Source organism: Eumetopias jubatus, unplaced genomic scaffold (assembly GCF_037043125.1).
Source record: "Eumetopias jubatus isolate StellerSeaLion01/CBP00866 unplaced genomic scaffold, mEumJub1_p1.0 scaffold_10, whole genome shotgun sequence".
In the NCBI taxonomy this organism is placed as follows: domain Eukaryota; kingdom Metazoa; phylum Chordata; class Mammalia; order Carnivora; family Otariidae; genus Eumetopias; species Eumetopias jubatus.
In genome coordinates this window covers 101,295,605-101,313,097 of record NW_028274816.1, presented here as the reverse complement: position 1 = coordinate 101,313,097, position 17,493 = coordinate 101,295,605, and the positions used below count along the sequence as shown (strand labels likewise).

Below are 17,493 nucleotides of genomic sequence, written 5' to 3'. Positions count from 1 at the left end.
TGAGGCCGCTGGGTTGAGGTTTCAGTAGCTGGAAGGCTCCAGTAGCAGAAAGAGGGGAATTTAAGAGAGAGAACTAATCTACAAGTAGTTTCTATTTACAGTGGGATTGGAAGGGAGTTTGTCAGCAAAAAGGTAGCAGCTATTCATGTAAAAGGATTGTAAGCAAAAAATTCTTAAAAGTAAGGATTGGCTGTACTTAAATAGAATCTTTTGGGCTGGTGAAGAAATATCACAGTATATGTTCTTTGTCTTTTTAGGAGAGTATGAAGAAGCACTTAAGGTAATGATCATTGATCATTTCATCTTATTTTCAAATAATTTTAAAACTATTTACTGACTAGGTGTGCCTGGGTGGCTCAGTCGGTTAGGCAGCTGCCATTGGCTCAGGTCATGATCCCAGAGTGTTGGGATCAGGCTCTGCATCGGACTCCCTGCTCAGTGGGGAGCCTGCTTCTCCCTCTGCGCCTCCCCCTGCTCGTGCTATCTCCCTCTCTTGCAAACAAATAAATAAATAAAAACCTTTTTTAAAAATTTATTAAAACTAGAACCTGAAATCCAGTAGCCATGGGCAGACACTAATGAAACACAGCAGAACAGATTTTTTTTTTTTTAAGATTTTATGAATTTGTTTGTCAGAGAGAGAGAGAAAGCACAACCAGGGGGAGCCGGAGACAGAGGAAGCAGCAGGCCCCCTGCTGAGCAAGGAACCCAGTGTGGGACTCCATCCTAGGACCCTGGGATCATGACCTGAGCCGAAGGCAGACGCTTAACCAACTGAGCCACACAGGCATCCCCGCAGAACAGATTTTTAGAGAGAATGTGATAAGTAGGGCTTACCACTCAGCTAGGCAGCTCCTGATAAAAGATTCTTTTCTAGTTATTGTTTCCTCTCATCTTTGGTCTTGGTATCACCATTGTCGCATTTAAAAATACAAAGAGGGGCTCCTGGGTTACTCATTCTGTTGAGCGTCTGCCTCTTGATCTCAGCTCAGGTCTTGATCTCAGGGCCATGGGTTCAGGCCCCTCATTGGACTCCATGCTGGGTGTGGAGCCTACTTAATAATAGTTAAAAAAAATAACAAATGATACTTTCTGGTTCACACTTTTCATCTTCCTTTACCTTGTTTCCTATAGAATGTTATAGGATAATGCAGGAGAATTTAAGGTACAAACCTTTGAGTTCATCTCGTTTGTCAGTAATGATTTAGAGTATTTCTCAAGGTCACTTCTTTAAGGTGTGCCCAGCTGTCCCTTCATTACCACCTTTGTAATTAAGATTTTTTTCTTTAAAGTTTGACTATCCTTTATGAACTTCTAATCCACTACTAAACTCTTTTCCATAATCATTTTTGGTCTAGGGAGGGAAAGGGAAGATTCTCTCTTTTTTTTTTTTTTTTAAAGATTTTATTTATCTGACAGAGAGGGAGAGAGGGAACATAAGCAGGGGGAGTGGGAGAGGGAGAAGCAGGTTTCCTGCTGAGCAGGGAGCCTGATGCGGGGCTCGATCCCAGGACCCTGGGATCATGACCTGAGCTGAAGGCAGACGCTTAATGACTAAGCCACCCAGGCGCCCCAAGATTCTCTTTTTTTAAGTAGGCTCCACCATGGACCACCCATTGTGGAGCCCAAGGTGGGGCTTGAACTCAGAATCCTGAGAGCGAGACCTGAATTGAGATCAAAAGTCTGATGCTTAACTGACTGAGCTATCCAGGTGCCCTAAGGCAAGATTTTTTTAAATTGGGAGCTGGTTTAACCCTTTCTGTTGCCTGGTCAAAATTGCCATTGTGGGTGCCACTGGATTCAACAGTTTAGCCAGTCTTCTTGGTTTTTATTCAGACATTCTTATTTACCAGCTAGTCTCTTGGTTTTGGACATTCGGGCCCCACCCTGGTTTCTCTTAGTTGAGATACTCATCTCTGAGTAATCTCATGCTTCACAATTTCCTTCTTCCCAGTTTTCATGTGGTCTTCCTATTTCCTCTTTGCCTTTTTTTTTTTTTTTTGGAGAGTGCACAGGGAGCAAGGGCGTGGGGCAGAGGTAGAGAGAGAACCTTTTTTTTTTTTTTTAAGGATTTACTCATTTGAGACACAGATACACAGAGAGAACATGAGCAGAGAGGCAGAGGGAGAGGGAGAAGCAGGCTCCCCGCTGAGCCAGGAGCCTGATGTGGGGTTCGATCCCAGGACCCTGGAATCATGACCTGAGCTGAAGGCAGACGCTTAACCATCTGAGCCACCCAGGCGCCCAGAGAAAGAGAATCTTAAGCAGACTCCACACCCAGTGTGGAGCCCAACTTGGAGCTCGATCTCATGACTCTGAGATCACAACCTGAGCCAACCAAAATCAAGAGTCGGATGCCTAACTGACAGCCACCCAGCTGCCCCATTTCCTCTTTGCTTTTAAGCTGTTGTAACATGCTGTCCCCCACGCCCTTTTACCCTTTACCAACTCTTCCTGGCTTTTCTCTTTCCCTATTCTCAGAAGCTACAGTAGTTTCACTAAAAAAAAAAAAAGTCTGTGGGCTTCAAAACTCTTCTCTCTTTCCCATAATCACTGTTTACCTGTTTAGTCAGAAATCTCAGACTTCGGGGGATGCCTGGGTGTTCAGTTGGTTCAGTTTCTGCCTTCGGCTCAGGTCATAATCTCAGGGTGTTGGTATCGAGCCCCACATTGATGGCTGCAGAGCAGGGTGCCTGCTTGTCACTCTCCCTCTGCTCCCCCACACACACTTGTGCTCCAGTGCACACGCTCGCATGCTCTCTCTCTCAACTAAAATCTTTTTTTTTTTTTTTAAGATTTTATTTATTTGACAGAGAGAGACACAGCAAGAGAGGGAACACAAATGGGGATTGGGAGAGGGAGAAGCAGGCTTCGCGCAGAGCAGGGAGCCCGATGCGGGGCTCGATCCTAGGACCCTGGGATCATGACCTGAGCCGAAGGCAGACGCTTAACTACTGGGCCACCCAGGCGTCCCTCAACTAAAATCTTTTAAAAAGAAAGAAAGAAAGAAATCTCAGACCTCGGGAGTCTAGATGTCGTATAAGCGTGCCCTGTCTCAAGAAGCAAGACTTTTTATATACATTTTTACATAGTACTTGCTATAATAAGATCCCATGTTTATATTTTGACACATTTCATTATAGTCCTTTCTTGAGCAGTTTTTTTCCACGTACTGTACGATACATTTTACTACCAGCTTCTTGGCTTATGGTCTAGAAAAGGGGTTGGCAAACTAGCCAGTAGCCCAGCCGTATGTTTTATTAATTATGTTTTATTGGAACCCAGCCATTCTTATTACATATTGTCTGTGGCTGCTTTTGTGCAGACTTGAGAAGAAACTGTATGGCCTGTAAGCCTAAAAAAAAAATTTTTTTTTTTTAAGATTTTATTTTTTGACAGAGACAGCAAGAGAGGGAACACAAGCAGGGGGAGTGGGAGAGGGAAAAGCAGGCTTCCCGCAGAGCAGGGAGCGCCCGAAGCGGGGCTTGATCCTAGGACCCTCAGATCATGACCTGAGCTGGAGGCAGACACTTAACGACTGAGCCACCCAGGCGCCCCTGCACGCCTAAAATATTTATTATGTGACCCTTTAAGAAAATTTGCTGATCCCTGATCTCAAAATAATACCTTTCAAACTTTTAGACCATAGAATGCTATTTTTAAATGGAAGCTTAAGTCTGATATGTAAAGAGATTAAAGAAGAGTTCTTGTCACTGGGTGACAAGTGGGGAGATCTAGAAACTGATAGACTTGACCCCTAATCTGTTCTTGGACACTGGAGTACCTTCATGGAACCTCAGATGTTCCCTGAAGTAGAGTTTTCAAAATAGGATTTTTAAGAAGATGCTCTTCAAAAAGAGGTAACCACCCAAGCGTTCTTTCCAAAATACTATTCTTAATGGAAAAATAAACGCTTAATTATAGGACATAACTTTAAGTTTCTTGGGTTCTGGTAGTCTGGGATTGATTTTTTTGAGAGGTTAAAATCCATAAGTGGGCTGGGGCACCTGGGTGGCTCAGTTGGTTAAGCATCTGCCTTCAGCTCAGGTCATGATCCCAGGATCCTGGGATCAAGCCCCACGTCAGGCTCCCTGCTCAATGGTTTGTCTGTTTTTCTCTCTCCCTCAGCCCCCTCCCTGTTCATGCTCTCTCTCTCATAAATAAATAAATAAAAATTAAAAAACAAACCATAAGTGGGGTCATACATAAAAACCAGTTCAACAGAAAAGTAGTAACCCAGTTAATGAGAACATCTCACCTAATAAAGTGCTGTCCTAAACCAACTTTTGTGTTTTTGATAATAAAACCATTCCTAGTTAACACTTTGGGCAAAAAAAACAGCAGGATGACTATTAGCATAGTATATGCCATTAGATTTAATAAAATAAAGGTAAATCCTAATATTTTCAGCATAAATCACCATACCCCTTGTGTTCAGATGTCTTTGAGATTTCATTTGGGAAAGGAGAATCACACGATACGTTTTTATTTCATAACGTATCCTCTCAGATGGCAGTGAAGCAGGGAAACCAACTGCAGATGCAAGTCCACGAAGCCCCACCACCAGCTGTACCAGAAAAGCGGCCAGTCGTGAGGGCAGGGAAGAAGCCCCTTGCACATTATTCATCACTGGTGAAGGTCTTAGGATCAGACATGAAGACCCCAGAGGAGCCTACAGCCCAGGTATGAAGGGAATGGACCTGTCTCTACATAGTTTTTCTAGCTTTAGGTCTCATTGTCTCTGGTGTAACATTTGAGCTGTCCATCAAAGATTTGGGAGTTACTATGACCATTTCTGCCTGACTTTCTGAAACTGGTAACTGCTTACTTCTGGAGAAGGGGCAAGAGGGTGATATAGAGACTTTGTTTTCCTTTTGTACCTTGTCAGACTATTGGGTTTTTTTGACCATACATTTCTGTTACCTGACAAAAGAAACTTCGAAGTACTGCATTTCAGGAAAATGATCTTAAACAAGGGCGCCTGGCTGTCTCAGTTGGTAGAACATGCGACTCTTGATCTCAGGGTTGTGAGTTCGAGCCCCATGTTAGGTGTAGAGATTACTTTAAAAAAAAATCAGTTGGGGCACCTGGGTGGCTCAGTCAGTTAAGCATCTGCCTTTGGCTCAGGTCATGACCCCAGGGTCCTGGGATGGAGTCCCGCATCCCTCTGCCTGCCTCTCTCTCTCTCTCTCTCTCTCTTTCTCATAAATAAATAAAATCTTTAAAAAGAAATCAAAATCTTTTTGAAAAAATAATAAACAGGAAAAAAAAAGCAACCTCCAAGATCTTGGGTTGTGTTTCCTTGCAGCGGTTTCCATTTGCTCCCTGTGACGCAGACCAGCCTCAAGACAAGCCCCCAGACTGGTTCACAAGCTACCTGGAGACAGTGAGTATTCTCTCTGGTGTGGGTTTTAGCAGCCGTGTTGGCACAGGTGGAGTGTGGGAGAAATAAAAAACTGAACCCAGATGTCTGCTGCCTCTGGTGCATGAGAATGAGAAGGAGTAGCTAATCATTTCCAAACTAGAGCAGTCCTAGTCCAGAAAGCTCCTAACTTCTACAGGGATGTATCGGAAAAAGTGGGAGCCTAATTCTAAGGATGAGGGAAAGGAACAAGTCTCTATGCTTGAGAAGGAAGAGGTTAGAAATTTACTCATCAAAACGATTTCTTGGTATCCCCTTTGAACCAGTGTACATGTGGAAAGAATAGATCTTCTTTTGCTACATCTCTGTCCATTCATTCAGGAGCCACTAGCTGTTTATGATGTTCTTATACCAGAGACAGTAAGGTATCTGGTCTATTTGATATCTTCAGGCTTTTTTCCAATGTTGGAACTGAGGTTTTTTCCCCATCTTCTGTATTCTAGTTCAGAGAACAAGTGGTTAAAGAAACAGTTGAGAAACTTGAACAGAAATTACACGAGAAGCTAGTCCTCCAGAACCCATCCTTGGGTTCCTGTCCATCAGAAGTCTCAGTGCCCATTTCAGAGGAAACACTGTTTTTGCCAGAAAACCAGTTCAACTGGCATATTGCTTGCAACAGCTGCCAAAGGAGGATCATCGGTGTGCGCTACCAGTGCAGGTGAGCGGTCCCTTCGGAACGCAGAGCTGTTAGAAGACCTCTGAACAGGTCTTCCTGGCATTCTGGAGAGGTAGAGGGAAATTGAGCATACTCTATCTCTGAGCATCACACATAGGTAGCAGCTCTAGATTGGAAACAAGCTATTCGTCACCCACAAGAAATACTATTTAAAGGGTAACTATTCAGATTGTTGATGTGTTCGGATATACATTTGAACTAACAGAGCCAGATAAAGTTATGTTCCCCAAAACAAAATTATATCACCAGGGATTATCTCCCGCTTGTTCCAAATGCTTTCATGTCTTGTTTTCTCCCATAGGTTTTCCTTTGAAATGGATACATGTTAAGTGCTGTTACCCTCATTTTATTAATAAGGAAACTTGAGACAGGGCATGGCCAGGTGACATGCTCAGGTTACCACCTAGCTAGGAATACAGCCAGTATGGAAGTCTGGTCTCCTCTCTCACTACCTCTGGTACTTCCCACTTGCCATGCTTTTCCCCACAGCCTGTGTCCGTCCTACAATATCTGTGAAGATTGTGAATCAGGGCCATATGCCCATGACTCCAACCACGTCCTGCTGAAGTTGCGGAGACCTGTGGTGGGTTCCTCTGAAGCGTTCTCTCATCCAAGGTTCCCCGCCCCTCGTCTCCCTGCTGCTCTGGAACAAGCCAGGTAAAACCATAAGTACATGGGAGCCTTGTTCTCGGATGGGCATCTTGGTTGTGGTGATGGGGCATGAAATCACAGAACTGCAGTCTCCTTAGTTCTTGCGCGTTTCCAGTTGATGTGTGACAATGGGGACAATGAGCCGAAGCTAATGAGACAGAAATGAGAACTGTAGAAAGAAAGTTAAGCTAGAAGCTGGCACTGATGGAGGCTACAAGTGGCTCAAAATAGCTTCAAGATTTGTTTATGAGGTTTGTTTTTTTTTAAGACTTTTCATTTGTTACCTCACAGGCTCCAGAAACAGGTCGACAAGAATTTTCTTAAAGCAGAAAAGCAAAGGTTGCGAGCTGAGAAGAAGCAGCGAAAGGCAGAGGTCAAGGAACTCAAAAAGCAGCTGAAACTCCACAGGAAGATTCATCTGTGGAGTTCCATCCATGGACTCCAGAGCCCCAGGTCCCCTTTGGGCCGTCCTGAGAGCCTGCTGCAGTCGAACACCCTGATGTAAGCCTGGGGCCAGGGTGGGCACCAAGGCTGGAGGTTCAGCCTTCCAAAACTGGAACTTCAGCCAGGTTTTCTCTTACTTATCGGCAGTTCCTAACACCCAAACTCTTAAAATTTCCCATCCTAGGGGTGCCTGGGTGGCTCAGTCAAGTTAAGCATCCAACTTTGGCTCAGGTCGTGATCTCAGGGTCTTGAGATCAAGCCCCGCATCAGGCCTCCAAACGCAGTGGGGAGTTCGCTGAAGTCTCTCTCTCCCTCTCCGCATACTCACTAGCATGCACACGAGCTCGCTCTCTCACTCAAATAAATCTTTTAAAAAAAAAGAATTAAAACTTCCCATTCTCTGATGCTAGCGTTCTTAAAGGGTGGTTTGGTAGTCATTGTTGGCTCTTAGAGCAGCCAGTAGGGTTCCAGACTGGATGGTATGACCTCTCTTCAGTGGAGGCAGTTGGGATTTGAAGAGCCTCACTCTCCAGTTCTTTTATTTATGGATGCTTATCCTCACCAGAGCTTTTCAGTTCAGGAGTAAGATTTGTCTTGGTGGTGGTGGTGGTGGTTGTGTTGTTTAAGATTCTATTTTAACTAACCTTTACACCCAACATGGGGCTCAAATTTAAAACCCAGAGATCAAGAGTCACATGCTCTCCAAAATGAGCCAGCCAGGTATGCCCCAAATCTGTCTTTATTTTTATTTATTTATTTATTAAGATTTATTTATTTATGGGGTGTCTGAGTGTCTCAGTCAGTTAAGCATCTGACTTGAGCTCAGGTCATGATCTTGGGGTACTGGGATTGAGCCCCGTGTCGGGCTTTGTGTTAAGCAAGGTGTCTGCTTTTCCCTCTCCATTTGCCTCCTTCCCCCGCCTGCTCGTGTGCACTCACACACTCTTTCTCTCTCTCTCTCAAATAAACAAATAAAATCAATTTTATTATTTATTTGAGAGAGAGTGTGGGAGGAGGGGTGGCGGGAGAGAATCTCCAGCAGACTCCCCACAGAGCATGGAGCTCAACACGGGGCTCAATCCCACAACCCCGAGATGACCCAAGCTGAAATCGAGACTTGGATGCCCAACCAACTGAACCACCCAGGTGCCCCTCTGTCTTGTTTTTTCAAAAATTTTATTAGTATTATTTTTTTAAAGGTTTTATGAGTAATCTGTACCCCCACGTCGGGCGCAAACCTACAACTCCTAAATCAAGAGTCGCATGCTCCACTGACTGAGCCAGCCAGGCACCTCCATTAGTATTATTTTTAAGGCAAATGCATCAGTACATTGTGTCACTCTCAGCCTCTTGAACCACAGTGTTAAGATATTCAGAAGCCATCATACCCAACACAAGTGACTGTCTGAATTTCTGTTCAGGCTCCCTTTGCAGCCCTGTGCCCCAGTTATGCCGACCCTCAGTGCAGCATTTGTGGATGAGAATTTGCCTGATGGGACTCACCTTCAACCAGGAACCAAGTTTATCAAACACTGGAGGATGAAAAATACAGGAAATGTCAAATGGAGTGGAGACACAAAGGTATTTTTTTCCCCCACGGAATGAAGATGAGGTGATTTGAAGTGACAGAAAGCTGACAAGCTTTCTTTCTCTTATCCCTGTTGTTTTCAGCTCAAGTTCATGTGGGGAAACCTAACTTTGGCTTCTACAGAAAAGAAGGATGTTTTGGTTCCCTGCCTGAAGGCCGGCCACGTGGGGGTTGTGTCTGTGGAGTTCATCGCACCGGCCTTGGAGGGAACGTACACTTCCCATTGGCGTCTTTCTCACAAAGGCCAGCAGTTTGGGCCTCGGATCTGGTGCAGTATCATAGTGGATCCTTTCCCCTCCGCAGAGAGCCCTGAGAACATTGAAAAGGGCATGATTCGCTCAAGCAAAGCTGATGAGCTCACCTGCCAGCAAGAGGTGAGCGTTGGAAGGGGAGACTGACGCTACAACAGCCCACTCAGAACTGATCGGTTCCTCCAGAAATCAGGAAAGGGTAGCTCCTCCCCCTAACACGCCAGAATGCGTCCATTGGGCCCATTCCTTGGGCTTTGTTTGCATGTCCTTAGGATCTTGGTGCAGGCATCCCTCAGTGCTTTTGTGTCTCTTTGTAGTAAAGTTTGGCCAGCCTCTCTGCTGCGCGCGCGTGGCTGCCTGGCCTGTTGAACGGCCGGACTGATGGCTTTGCTCCTTAACGCTCCTCTCTCCCGAACATCCCGTGCGTGTGTTCCCTAAATACTAATGAAGTCTTGCCCTTGTCTTTAGTTGGTGCAGTTTTTTTAAGCAACTTCCCTTTATTACTGGGGCACTTTTTTTTCTTTCTCTCCTCCCCCCCCCCCAGGCTGTGGAGCACTGTTTTTTAGAGCATTTTGCTGCTTAGATTTATTTATTTACTTATTTATTTAGTTTTAAGATTTTATTTTATTTATTTTTTTATTTGAGAGAGAGTGAGAGAGAGAGCACAAGAGGGGGTAGGGTCAGAGGGAGGAGTAGACTCCCTGCCAAGGAGCCTGATGCGGGACTCGATCCCGGGACTCCGGGATCATGACCTGAGCCGAAGGCAGTCGCTTAACCCAACTGAGCCACCCAGGCACCCCTTTACTGCTTAGATTTAGTTAACCAAAGTTATCCTGCTTTTGACAGTTGTTACTATGGTTACTCTAGCTCGTCATTAAAGGAAGCAGCTAGGTGAAGGGGATAGTAAGTGAACATACTGTATTATTTTTGCAACTTTTTTGTAAGTCTAAGATGATCTCGAAACAAGATGCAGCAGGGTTTTGGTTTTTAGGGAGGCAACTGTCCGTTTTCCTTTTGAGTTCCGTTGAGGGCCTAAAATTTGTCCCAATGGGTTGTCTGTATAGGAAACTTTTCTTCTGGCTAAAGAAGAGATTCAGCTTGATGAAGCGACTGAGCAGACCAAAGGGACAGGGACCTGCATCGCACAGAAGACAGACCGTGTTGCCAGCGAGAGGGAGCTTTATATCCCATCTGTGGACCTTCTGACTGCCCAGGTGGAAGATCGAGCACTTTGGGGGGCAAGGGACAGAAGGCAGTGGAGAAAGAGTCCTTACCCTGTTGAGGAGAAGGTGGTATGGCCACAGGCGGTGCCCAGCGAGTGAGAGACCTGCCCATTTGGATCGAGTCAGATGCATTGAATGGCAGGGGGGTCGCCTGTGGAAGCAGGCCTCTAAATGTTTCCTCTGAATCAGGAGCTCAGTCTTGGGCTTCCCCACAGCTTCCCTTTAGTTGTCTCTGCGTTTCTGCTTTTCGGGTTCACTTTCACCCCCCGCTGCATTTTCTCTCTTTCCTGCCACTTGGTTATTTGGACGTCTAGTTCCCACTTCACTCATCGTGATTTCACTTGACTGAGGTGTGAGGCGTCAATTTGAACAGAGTCTGGGAAGGTGTGGAGCTCAGTGGCCTGCAAGTCCCCTCAGACAAAACCTGGCCCCAGCATCCACTGCGAGTAGCCTGACGTTGCCCTTTTTGTCCTCAGGATCTGCTGTCCTTTGAGCTGTTGGATATAAACATTGTCCAAGAGTTGGAGAGAGTGCCGCACAATACTCCCGTGGGTAAGAATGTCATTCAGCCCAGGCGGTTTATTTTATTAACAGACACAAAAGCGCGACACTGTAGACCCTGGTAGTGAGACTCTTATTCCGAGGAAATACTCGGCAAGGATTTCTCCTACAGTGCGACGTTAAAACTGCACCCATGGGTCCATTTTCCTCCTTTTCCCTGCTGTCTGTCCAAGTCAACAATACAGGTTTGTGCAAGTCTTCTCCACCATAAAGGGACCCTTGAGGCACCTGGCTGGCTCATTCAGTGGAACGTATGGCTCTTGGTCTTGGGTTTGTGAGTTCGAGCCTCAGGTTGGGTGCAGGGATTACGTCAAATCTTCGGGGCAGGGGTCTTCATTTTTCTCTGAATGTTACGTTCTCTTATTCGTTTACATTCCTGGTTCTGCGTCTCGGCCATGGTTTCTCAGGCCACACAACTGTGACCCCTCCTGCACTCATTCTGTGACCCCTCCTGCACTCATCGATCAGAGGTACTTCTACACCTAATGCTCTGGAGAAATTCTTTACAACAGGCCTCGAAGCATGCCTAGATTTACTTCAGCCCTGCAGGAGGCAAGAAGCCTGTGAGCTGTTGCTTCGAGACACCATTAATGATGTGTTGCCTTTTTTTTTTTTTTTTTTGGGTTGATGGTTCTTCTGTCTTCATTCTCCAGATATGACTCCCTGCATGTCTCCTCTGCCGCATGACAATCCTTTAATAGAGAAGCCAGGCTTGGGGCAGATACAGGAAGAGAGCGAAGGGGCGGGATTTAAAGTGCTTCCCGGTAAGGGACTAAATATTTGTCAAGTATATGCATTGTCCCCTCCCATACTAACACCATTTTCACACAAACTCCCTCCCACACTTACCTTAGCATCTCAATGGGTTTTCTGTAGCTTCTCATTTTGTGAAGTCTCCTCACCTTCACATGGGACCGACAGCAGCTGTTCCTTGGCATGGGATCCGCATGGGTACGTAACTGGAGGAAGCTCCTCAACAGCCAGTACAGACAAGGCTCATGTCTTTCAGATCCCACAGCGTCAGTGAAGAGGAAGGCTCTGAACATTGCCTCAGTGGAGGAAGCAGAAGATGACCTGAGTGGGACCCAATTCGTGTGTGAGACCGTAATCAGATCCCTTACCTTGGATGCTGCCCCAGATCACAACCCACCTTGCAGACAGAAGTCCCTGCACAGTGAGTGTCCCCGAGTTCCCCCAGCTAGCAGGGCGCTGTTTGAATTGTGACTGCCCGACCTGAGTAGGAAGAAGGGCTCTTCACTGAGAGTGGCGGTTGGGTGATTTTTGTTAGAATTTGGATCATGGTGGTTTCTGTAAACTCCACACACTGTACCAGACCGTTGTAATTATAGCCTCAGAAGCAAAGCAGCCACCATACCCCAGCTTCACCCTCTCTTGGGGGCAGAACTGCAGCAGCTGCTTGTGCTGCCTGAATTCTGCACTGAGGAGTCTTCCTGTAAGTTGACTGAGCTCTTCAGCAGAGACCTGCACTGGCAGCTGTGGTTGTGTCCTTTCTGCAAGGACACAGTCCAGGAAGCAGTGGGCAGAAGCATGAGTACCAAACTAAGTTTCCCCAGGTTAAATTCTGCTGTAATCAATTTCCTTTGTAACAGAAACTTCTAGGTATTGGATAGGTAGAGACAATACTATGTATTTCAAGAACTATCCAAAACTTCAAATTCTAGTGCATCAAAATAATATGGGAAAATTTCTGGTGTTTATTATAATAAAATTTGACCTCTACTTTTACTTATTTTTTTTAAAGATTTTATTTATTTGTTTGTCAGGGAGAGAGAGAGAGCACACAAGTAGGGGGAGCAGCAGGCAGAGGCAGGGGGAGAAGCAGGCTCCCCACTGAGCAGGGAGCCCGATGTGGGACTCGATCCCAGAACCCTGGGATCATGACCTGAGCCCAAAGCAGCAGACGCTTAACAGACTGAGCCACTCAGGTGTCCCAAGACCTATTCATTCATTCATTCATTCATTCATTCATCTATTTGTCGAGAGAGAGAGACAGCGAAAAGGGAACATAAGCAGGGGGAGTGGCAGAGGGAGAAGCAGGCCTCCCGCCAAGCAGGGAGCCCGATGCGGGGCTCGATCCCAGGACCCTGAGATCATGACCTGAGCTGAAGGCAGACGCTTAACCGACTGAGCCACCCAAGCACCTCCCAAGACCTATACTTTTATTTTTTTTTTTCAAAGATTTTATTTATTTGTTTGACAGAGAGAGACACAGCGAGAGAGGGAACACAAGCAGGGGGAGTGGGAGAGGGAGAAGCAGGCTTCCTGCTGAGCAGGGAGCGCAATGCGGGGCTCGATCCCAGGACCCTGGAATCATGACCTGAGCCGAAGGCAGATGCTTAATGACTGAGCCACCCAGGTGCCCCAAGACCTATACTTTTAAATACGATTTGTCTCACTTTTGTTTAAAATACACACACTCAAAAAAAATAAAATACACACACTCATTTCCCCCTCCCCCCAGACTTGTGTACAAATGCATAACAAAAAATGTTTACAGTAGTCATCTCTGATAGGATTATAGGTATCTCTTTTTCCCTCATCCTTGTTTTGCCGATTTTCTGCCATGACTATCCCTTACGTAGCAACGAAAGGGAGGAAAGTAGGCATACAGTCCTGCAGTACTCTCCACCTAATGTTTTCTCTTGTTGTAGCACCCTTAGCTAATATATCTGTTTTGATTAGTCTTTAGGATTCATGGTGCTTCTCAGAAGCCTTGATGTTTTTCTGTACCTCGTGAGCTTCGGTTCTTTCTGGCTTTGTCTAGGCTTCAGACTTAGAATGTGGCCATTAGTGGTTCTAGGGGCAGCCCTGCCCTCTGGCCATCCCTCTCCTCTGGCTTTCATGATTGTAGCTCAGGACCCACAAGGCTTTATCAGATAAGGGTAGCACCGGGAGTTGCTTTTAGTTTATAGCTTAAAATGGATTGCTTTCATCCTTCAGTGAAATCTGCCTCCCCTGCAGAGGGACCACTTGGAGATGAGCGGGAGGAGGTTGTCCATAGCGCCAAAGAAGCTGTTGTGGAGGAGGAAGAGGAAGATGAACTCAAAGATGAAGTTCAGAGTCAGTCCTCTACTTCTTCAGAGGATTACATCATCATCCTGCCTGAGTGCTTTGACACCAGTCGCCCCCTGGGCGACTCCATGTACAGCTCTGCACTCTCACAGCCAGGCCTGGAGCGAGGGGCTGAAGGCGAACCTGGGGTTGAGGCTGGGGAGAGACTCACTGGAGGGGAGAACCAGCTGCAGGAGCAGAGCATCAACAACATCCTCATGACCTCACAGACTCTGGACACAGTGCCCCTCATCCCGGAGGTGGTGGGGCCTCCACCACAGCTGTCCAGGTACCATCCACACCCTCCTCAGGCTGGGCTGTTCTTCACAGGTGGAATAGGGAAAAAACAACTCCATCTCTTTTTTTTTTTTTTGTCAGCATGGGAAGAGACTTGTTCCCATAGGAAAGTCTGAATTTAGATGAATAAAAGTTGTATTTCCCAGAATTTGTGGATTCTGAATGTAAAACCGTGCTTGTTCTTAATTATCTGAGTATAGTTTATCTACTTCTGTTTTGATCATTGAGAGCCAGTTTTTTGTTTGGTTTGTTTTTTTGCTTTTGCTGCCAAAACCCAGGATCGAAGAGAGCCAGTTTTTAAACACAAACATCCCTGGATCTTCCTTCCCCGCTCTGTTGACTCATGGGTAAAGGCAGCAAAACTCATTCTCACGTTAACCCAAAGTATAATTAAGGCAGTTTAAACTATTATGAAAAAAATATATTCTAAAACCAGAGAACAATTATTTTTCATTATCTACGGATCTGTGTGCGTCATTGTTCTGTCATGGTATGGCAGATGGTGGAGCCTTGACTAGGATTTAAACCACTCTCTCAGGGAGCTAGACATTTCCCTTAATTAGTCCCACTTAATGGAGCGGGGAGCGACCAGACTCAAAGCCGGTCCCTCTAGCTTGAGCCCTTCCTACCTGATCCCTAATTCAGACATGAGATCTGGATCAGAAAAGTGAAGCCTTTGTAGAGAATCTGCCACAGCTGTAGCACAGGTACTGTTTCTATAGCGTTCCCATAGGTGCCTTTTCAGCTGACTTTCGATATTGTGTCTTTCTGAAAGGAGCCTTCCTTGTGCACAGCCAGATGGTTCCCCAGGAGTGGATTTACCGGTTACCATACCAGCAGTTTCTTCAGTTCCCGATCAGATCAGAGGAGGTAACGACCAGCCTGAGCTTGATGTCTTTTTCCGTGCTCCTTTCTAACGAAACCAGGCACTGCACTCTGTCTTTGTGATTCTTGGCATTATTTGGAAACCTGCCCTTGTATTTTTTCTGTGGCCCTCCCTCACATTCTTTTCTGTTCTCTAGCTTCATATTTATTAAATGAGACCTCACAGAGGTGGGCATTGTGCTGCAGTGGAAAGAACATGGGCTTTGGAGCTAGACCAGTCTAGGTTCCAGGCCTGGCTTCCCCTTTCCTCACTGTGTGACCTTGAAGCGGTTCAGCACGGTCATAAAACCTGCGGGGCTGTTTTCTTGTTGAAAATAAGGAGAATAGCACCTTGAAATTGTTAGTAGACCTTCAAAGTAACTTCCCACTCTTAATCAAAAAAACAAAACCTGAAAGTACTTAGAAATTAATAAATGCGTATGATAGGATTATAGGCTTAGTTTTTCTAATTAAACAGTCACCTTACATTACATTCTGGACAGTTCCTCCCTCTCAAAACTCGCCTCACTATGCGTTAAGAAACACTAGGCACTTGTGGATGCCACATCTAACCAATAGCTCTTTTGCTTTTAGAGCCCAGAGGCTCATCGGGACTTGTAAACAGCAGACAGAAGATCTATGACCACTCAAGGTAACTGGACCCTGTGCAGCCTCTTCCTTCAGAAGCAGGTGGATATCCTAGTACTGCTTCTACTTACACAAGCTTCTCAAAGCTCATGTGCCACCTCCAGAGGACAAAGGAGTGCCATCATTCCTTCTTGTTCCTATTTCTCCTGAAGCTTGTGAGCAACACTGAACAGAGGGCTCCACATTTAAGAGTGTTCACATTCCAGGGGTGCCTACCTGACTCAGTCGGTGGAGTGTGTGACTCTTGATCTTGGGGTTGTGAGCTCGAGTCCCACATTGGGTGTAGAGATCACTTAAAAAATAAAATCTTTAAAAAAAAAAGTGTTCATATTCCAGACCAGTACTCTCACAATCACCTCACCTTTGTACCAAAGAAGGCAGGAAGGTCAAGCCCACTGCGCATCTTAGTAATGGTTTCTTAGACACACCTGCCTCTCTGTTCCCAATCATCTCAGATTAGTGGCAAGCTGCACTCCTCCCTTCAGTGCCCAGAAAATCACATTTCCTTTGGAAGTGTATCCTCTGAGATGATAATTAAGCAGACAGACTGCTGACACCCCTCTGTGCCCTTGACCGGATAATTTTCAGCTGGGACAGAAGGCTGGTGTACTAACCCGAGGGGTGTTTTCCTGCAGGCCTTATCTTGCAGCAGTAGATCTGGGCTCTACATCAAACCAAGCTTTGTAGCTATAAAACTAGTAGGAAAATGATCACATTCTCTTTTTACATCTTGACTTCTTTTCTCAGGGAAATCCATTTTCTTTTAAGGATCAGAGCCCAGGTTAGCTTGTAGGAAGATAATGGTTTGTATTTTTTAGGAAGATAATTTGGTTTTCCTCCCCAGGCACCACCACCATGGGAGCAGCATTGCTGGAGGACTGGTGAAGGGGGCTTTGTCCGTTGCTGCTTCTGCATACAAGGCCTTGTTTGCTGGGCCACCAGTCACTGCCCAGGTCAGTGTATGTTTCGTTTTCCTGTACCAAAGCCAAGTCACCGGTGAAAATGATGCTGCCTGTCTGTGTTGGAGAGTAGTAATGGCATTTTGCCACTTGCTAGCTGTAGGACTTTAGCCAGGTTATTTAAGGGAAGAAAGGAAAAAGACCTAATGTTTGTTGAGGACCTGTTACATGTAGGGAGCTCTTGCAAGTATGTGCTACAAGGTGAAGAAGACACCAGTCCCTGCCTAAAGAGAGTGGGACACAAGTGAGGTAAATAGTACAGTATAAGATCCTGCACCAGTGTTCTCGGGTGGAACACCTCAGCCTGCTGTGGGCCCCTGCGTGGGGCCAGAGAAGGCTTCCTGGTAGATGATGCCTGAACTGAGTCCTTAAGGACAAAATAAGTATGTGCCAGGAAAGGGAAACAGCATTGTGACAGAGACTAGCCAGGAAAAAGAGTTGGAAATGTGAGCCTGAAAGGTGAATTTGGGCTGGGAAGAGGAAGAAGAGAAAAGCCTAATTTATGTAGGTGGGGTGCTGTGTTAAGTGGTTTGGGTGTTATTTTAAGGCTAATTGGGGGGTGGGGAGGAGGAGAGTGAATGGGTTTTAGGAAAATGATTAACATCAGATTTCTACCGAGTAGGATAATTCCATTATAGTGTGGAGGTTGGGGGAGCCCTAAAGAAATCATTTGAGAATCCATGTGTAGGTGGAAAAGAAGGGTAGAAGAGAAAGAGAAATGGCAGAACCTAAAGACCATGATTAAGAGGCTGGAAAGAAGTCAAGGAGGAATCCCGAGTTTCTGGCTTTGGGCAATGGATAGTACCATTCATTAAGAGACGATGTGCAGCGGGGACG

At 45.8% G+C, this 17,493-nt stretch overlaps 1 protein-coding gene across 5 annotated transcripts in view; it reads left to right on the top strand.

Moving 5' to 3' along the window:
• The window catches only part of NBR1 (NBR1 autophagy cargo receptor), a 30,485-nt gene that overhangs the window by 9,086 nt on the left and 3,906 nt on the right, over positions 1 to 17,493 (top strand). For 2 of the 5 annotated variants that reach the window (XM_028093935.2, XM_028093934.2), the window contains exons 5-20: positions 258 to 280; positions 4,510 to 4,683; positions 5,309 to 5,386; positions 5,866 to 6,080; positions 6,588 to 6,755; positions 7,041 to 7,250; positions 8,615 to 8,774; positions 8,865 to 9,155; positions 10,097 to 10,246; positions 10,732 to 10,807; positions 11,470 to 11,580; positions 11,826 to 11,990; positions 13,778 to 14,177; positions 14,961 to 15,055; positions 15,644 to 15,701; positions 16,542 to 16,650. In XM_028093935.2, the coding sequence (XP_027949736.1) occupies positions 258 to 280; positions 4,510 to 4,683; positions 5,309 to 5,386; positions 5,866 to 6,080; positions 6,588 to 6,755; positions 7,041 to 7,250; positions 8,615 to 8,774; positions 8,865 to 9,155; positions 10,097 to 10,246; positions 10,732 to 10,807; positions 11,470 to 11,580; positions 11,826 to 11,990; positions 13,778 to 14,177; positions 14,961 to 15,055; positions 15,644 to 15,701; positions 16,542 to 16,650 (2,483 nt within the window). The remainder of the gene's footprint in view (positions 1 to 257; positions 281 to 4,509; positions 4,684 to 5,308; positions 5,387 to 5,865; positions 6,081 to 6,587; positions 6,756 to 7,040; positions 7,251 to 8,614; positions 8,775 to 8,864; positions 9,156 to 10,096; positions 10,247 to 10,731; positions 10,808 to 11,469; positions 11,581 to 11,825; positions 11,991 to 13,777; positions 14,178 to 14,960; positions 15,056 to 15,643; positions 15,702 to 16,541; positions 16,651 to 17,493) is intronic. The other 3 variants (XM_028093937.2, XM_028093939.2, XM_028093938.2) reach the window with 3 other exon arrangements.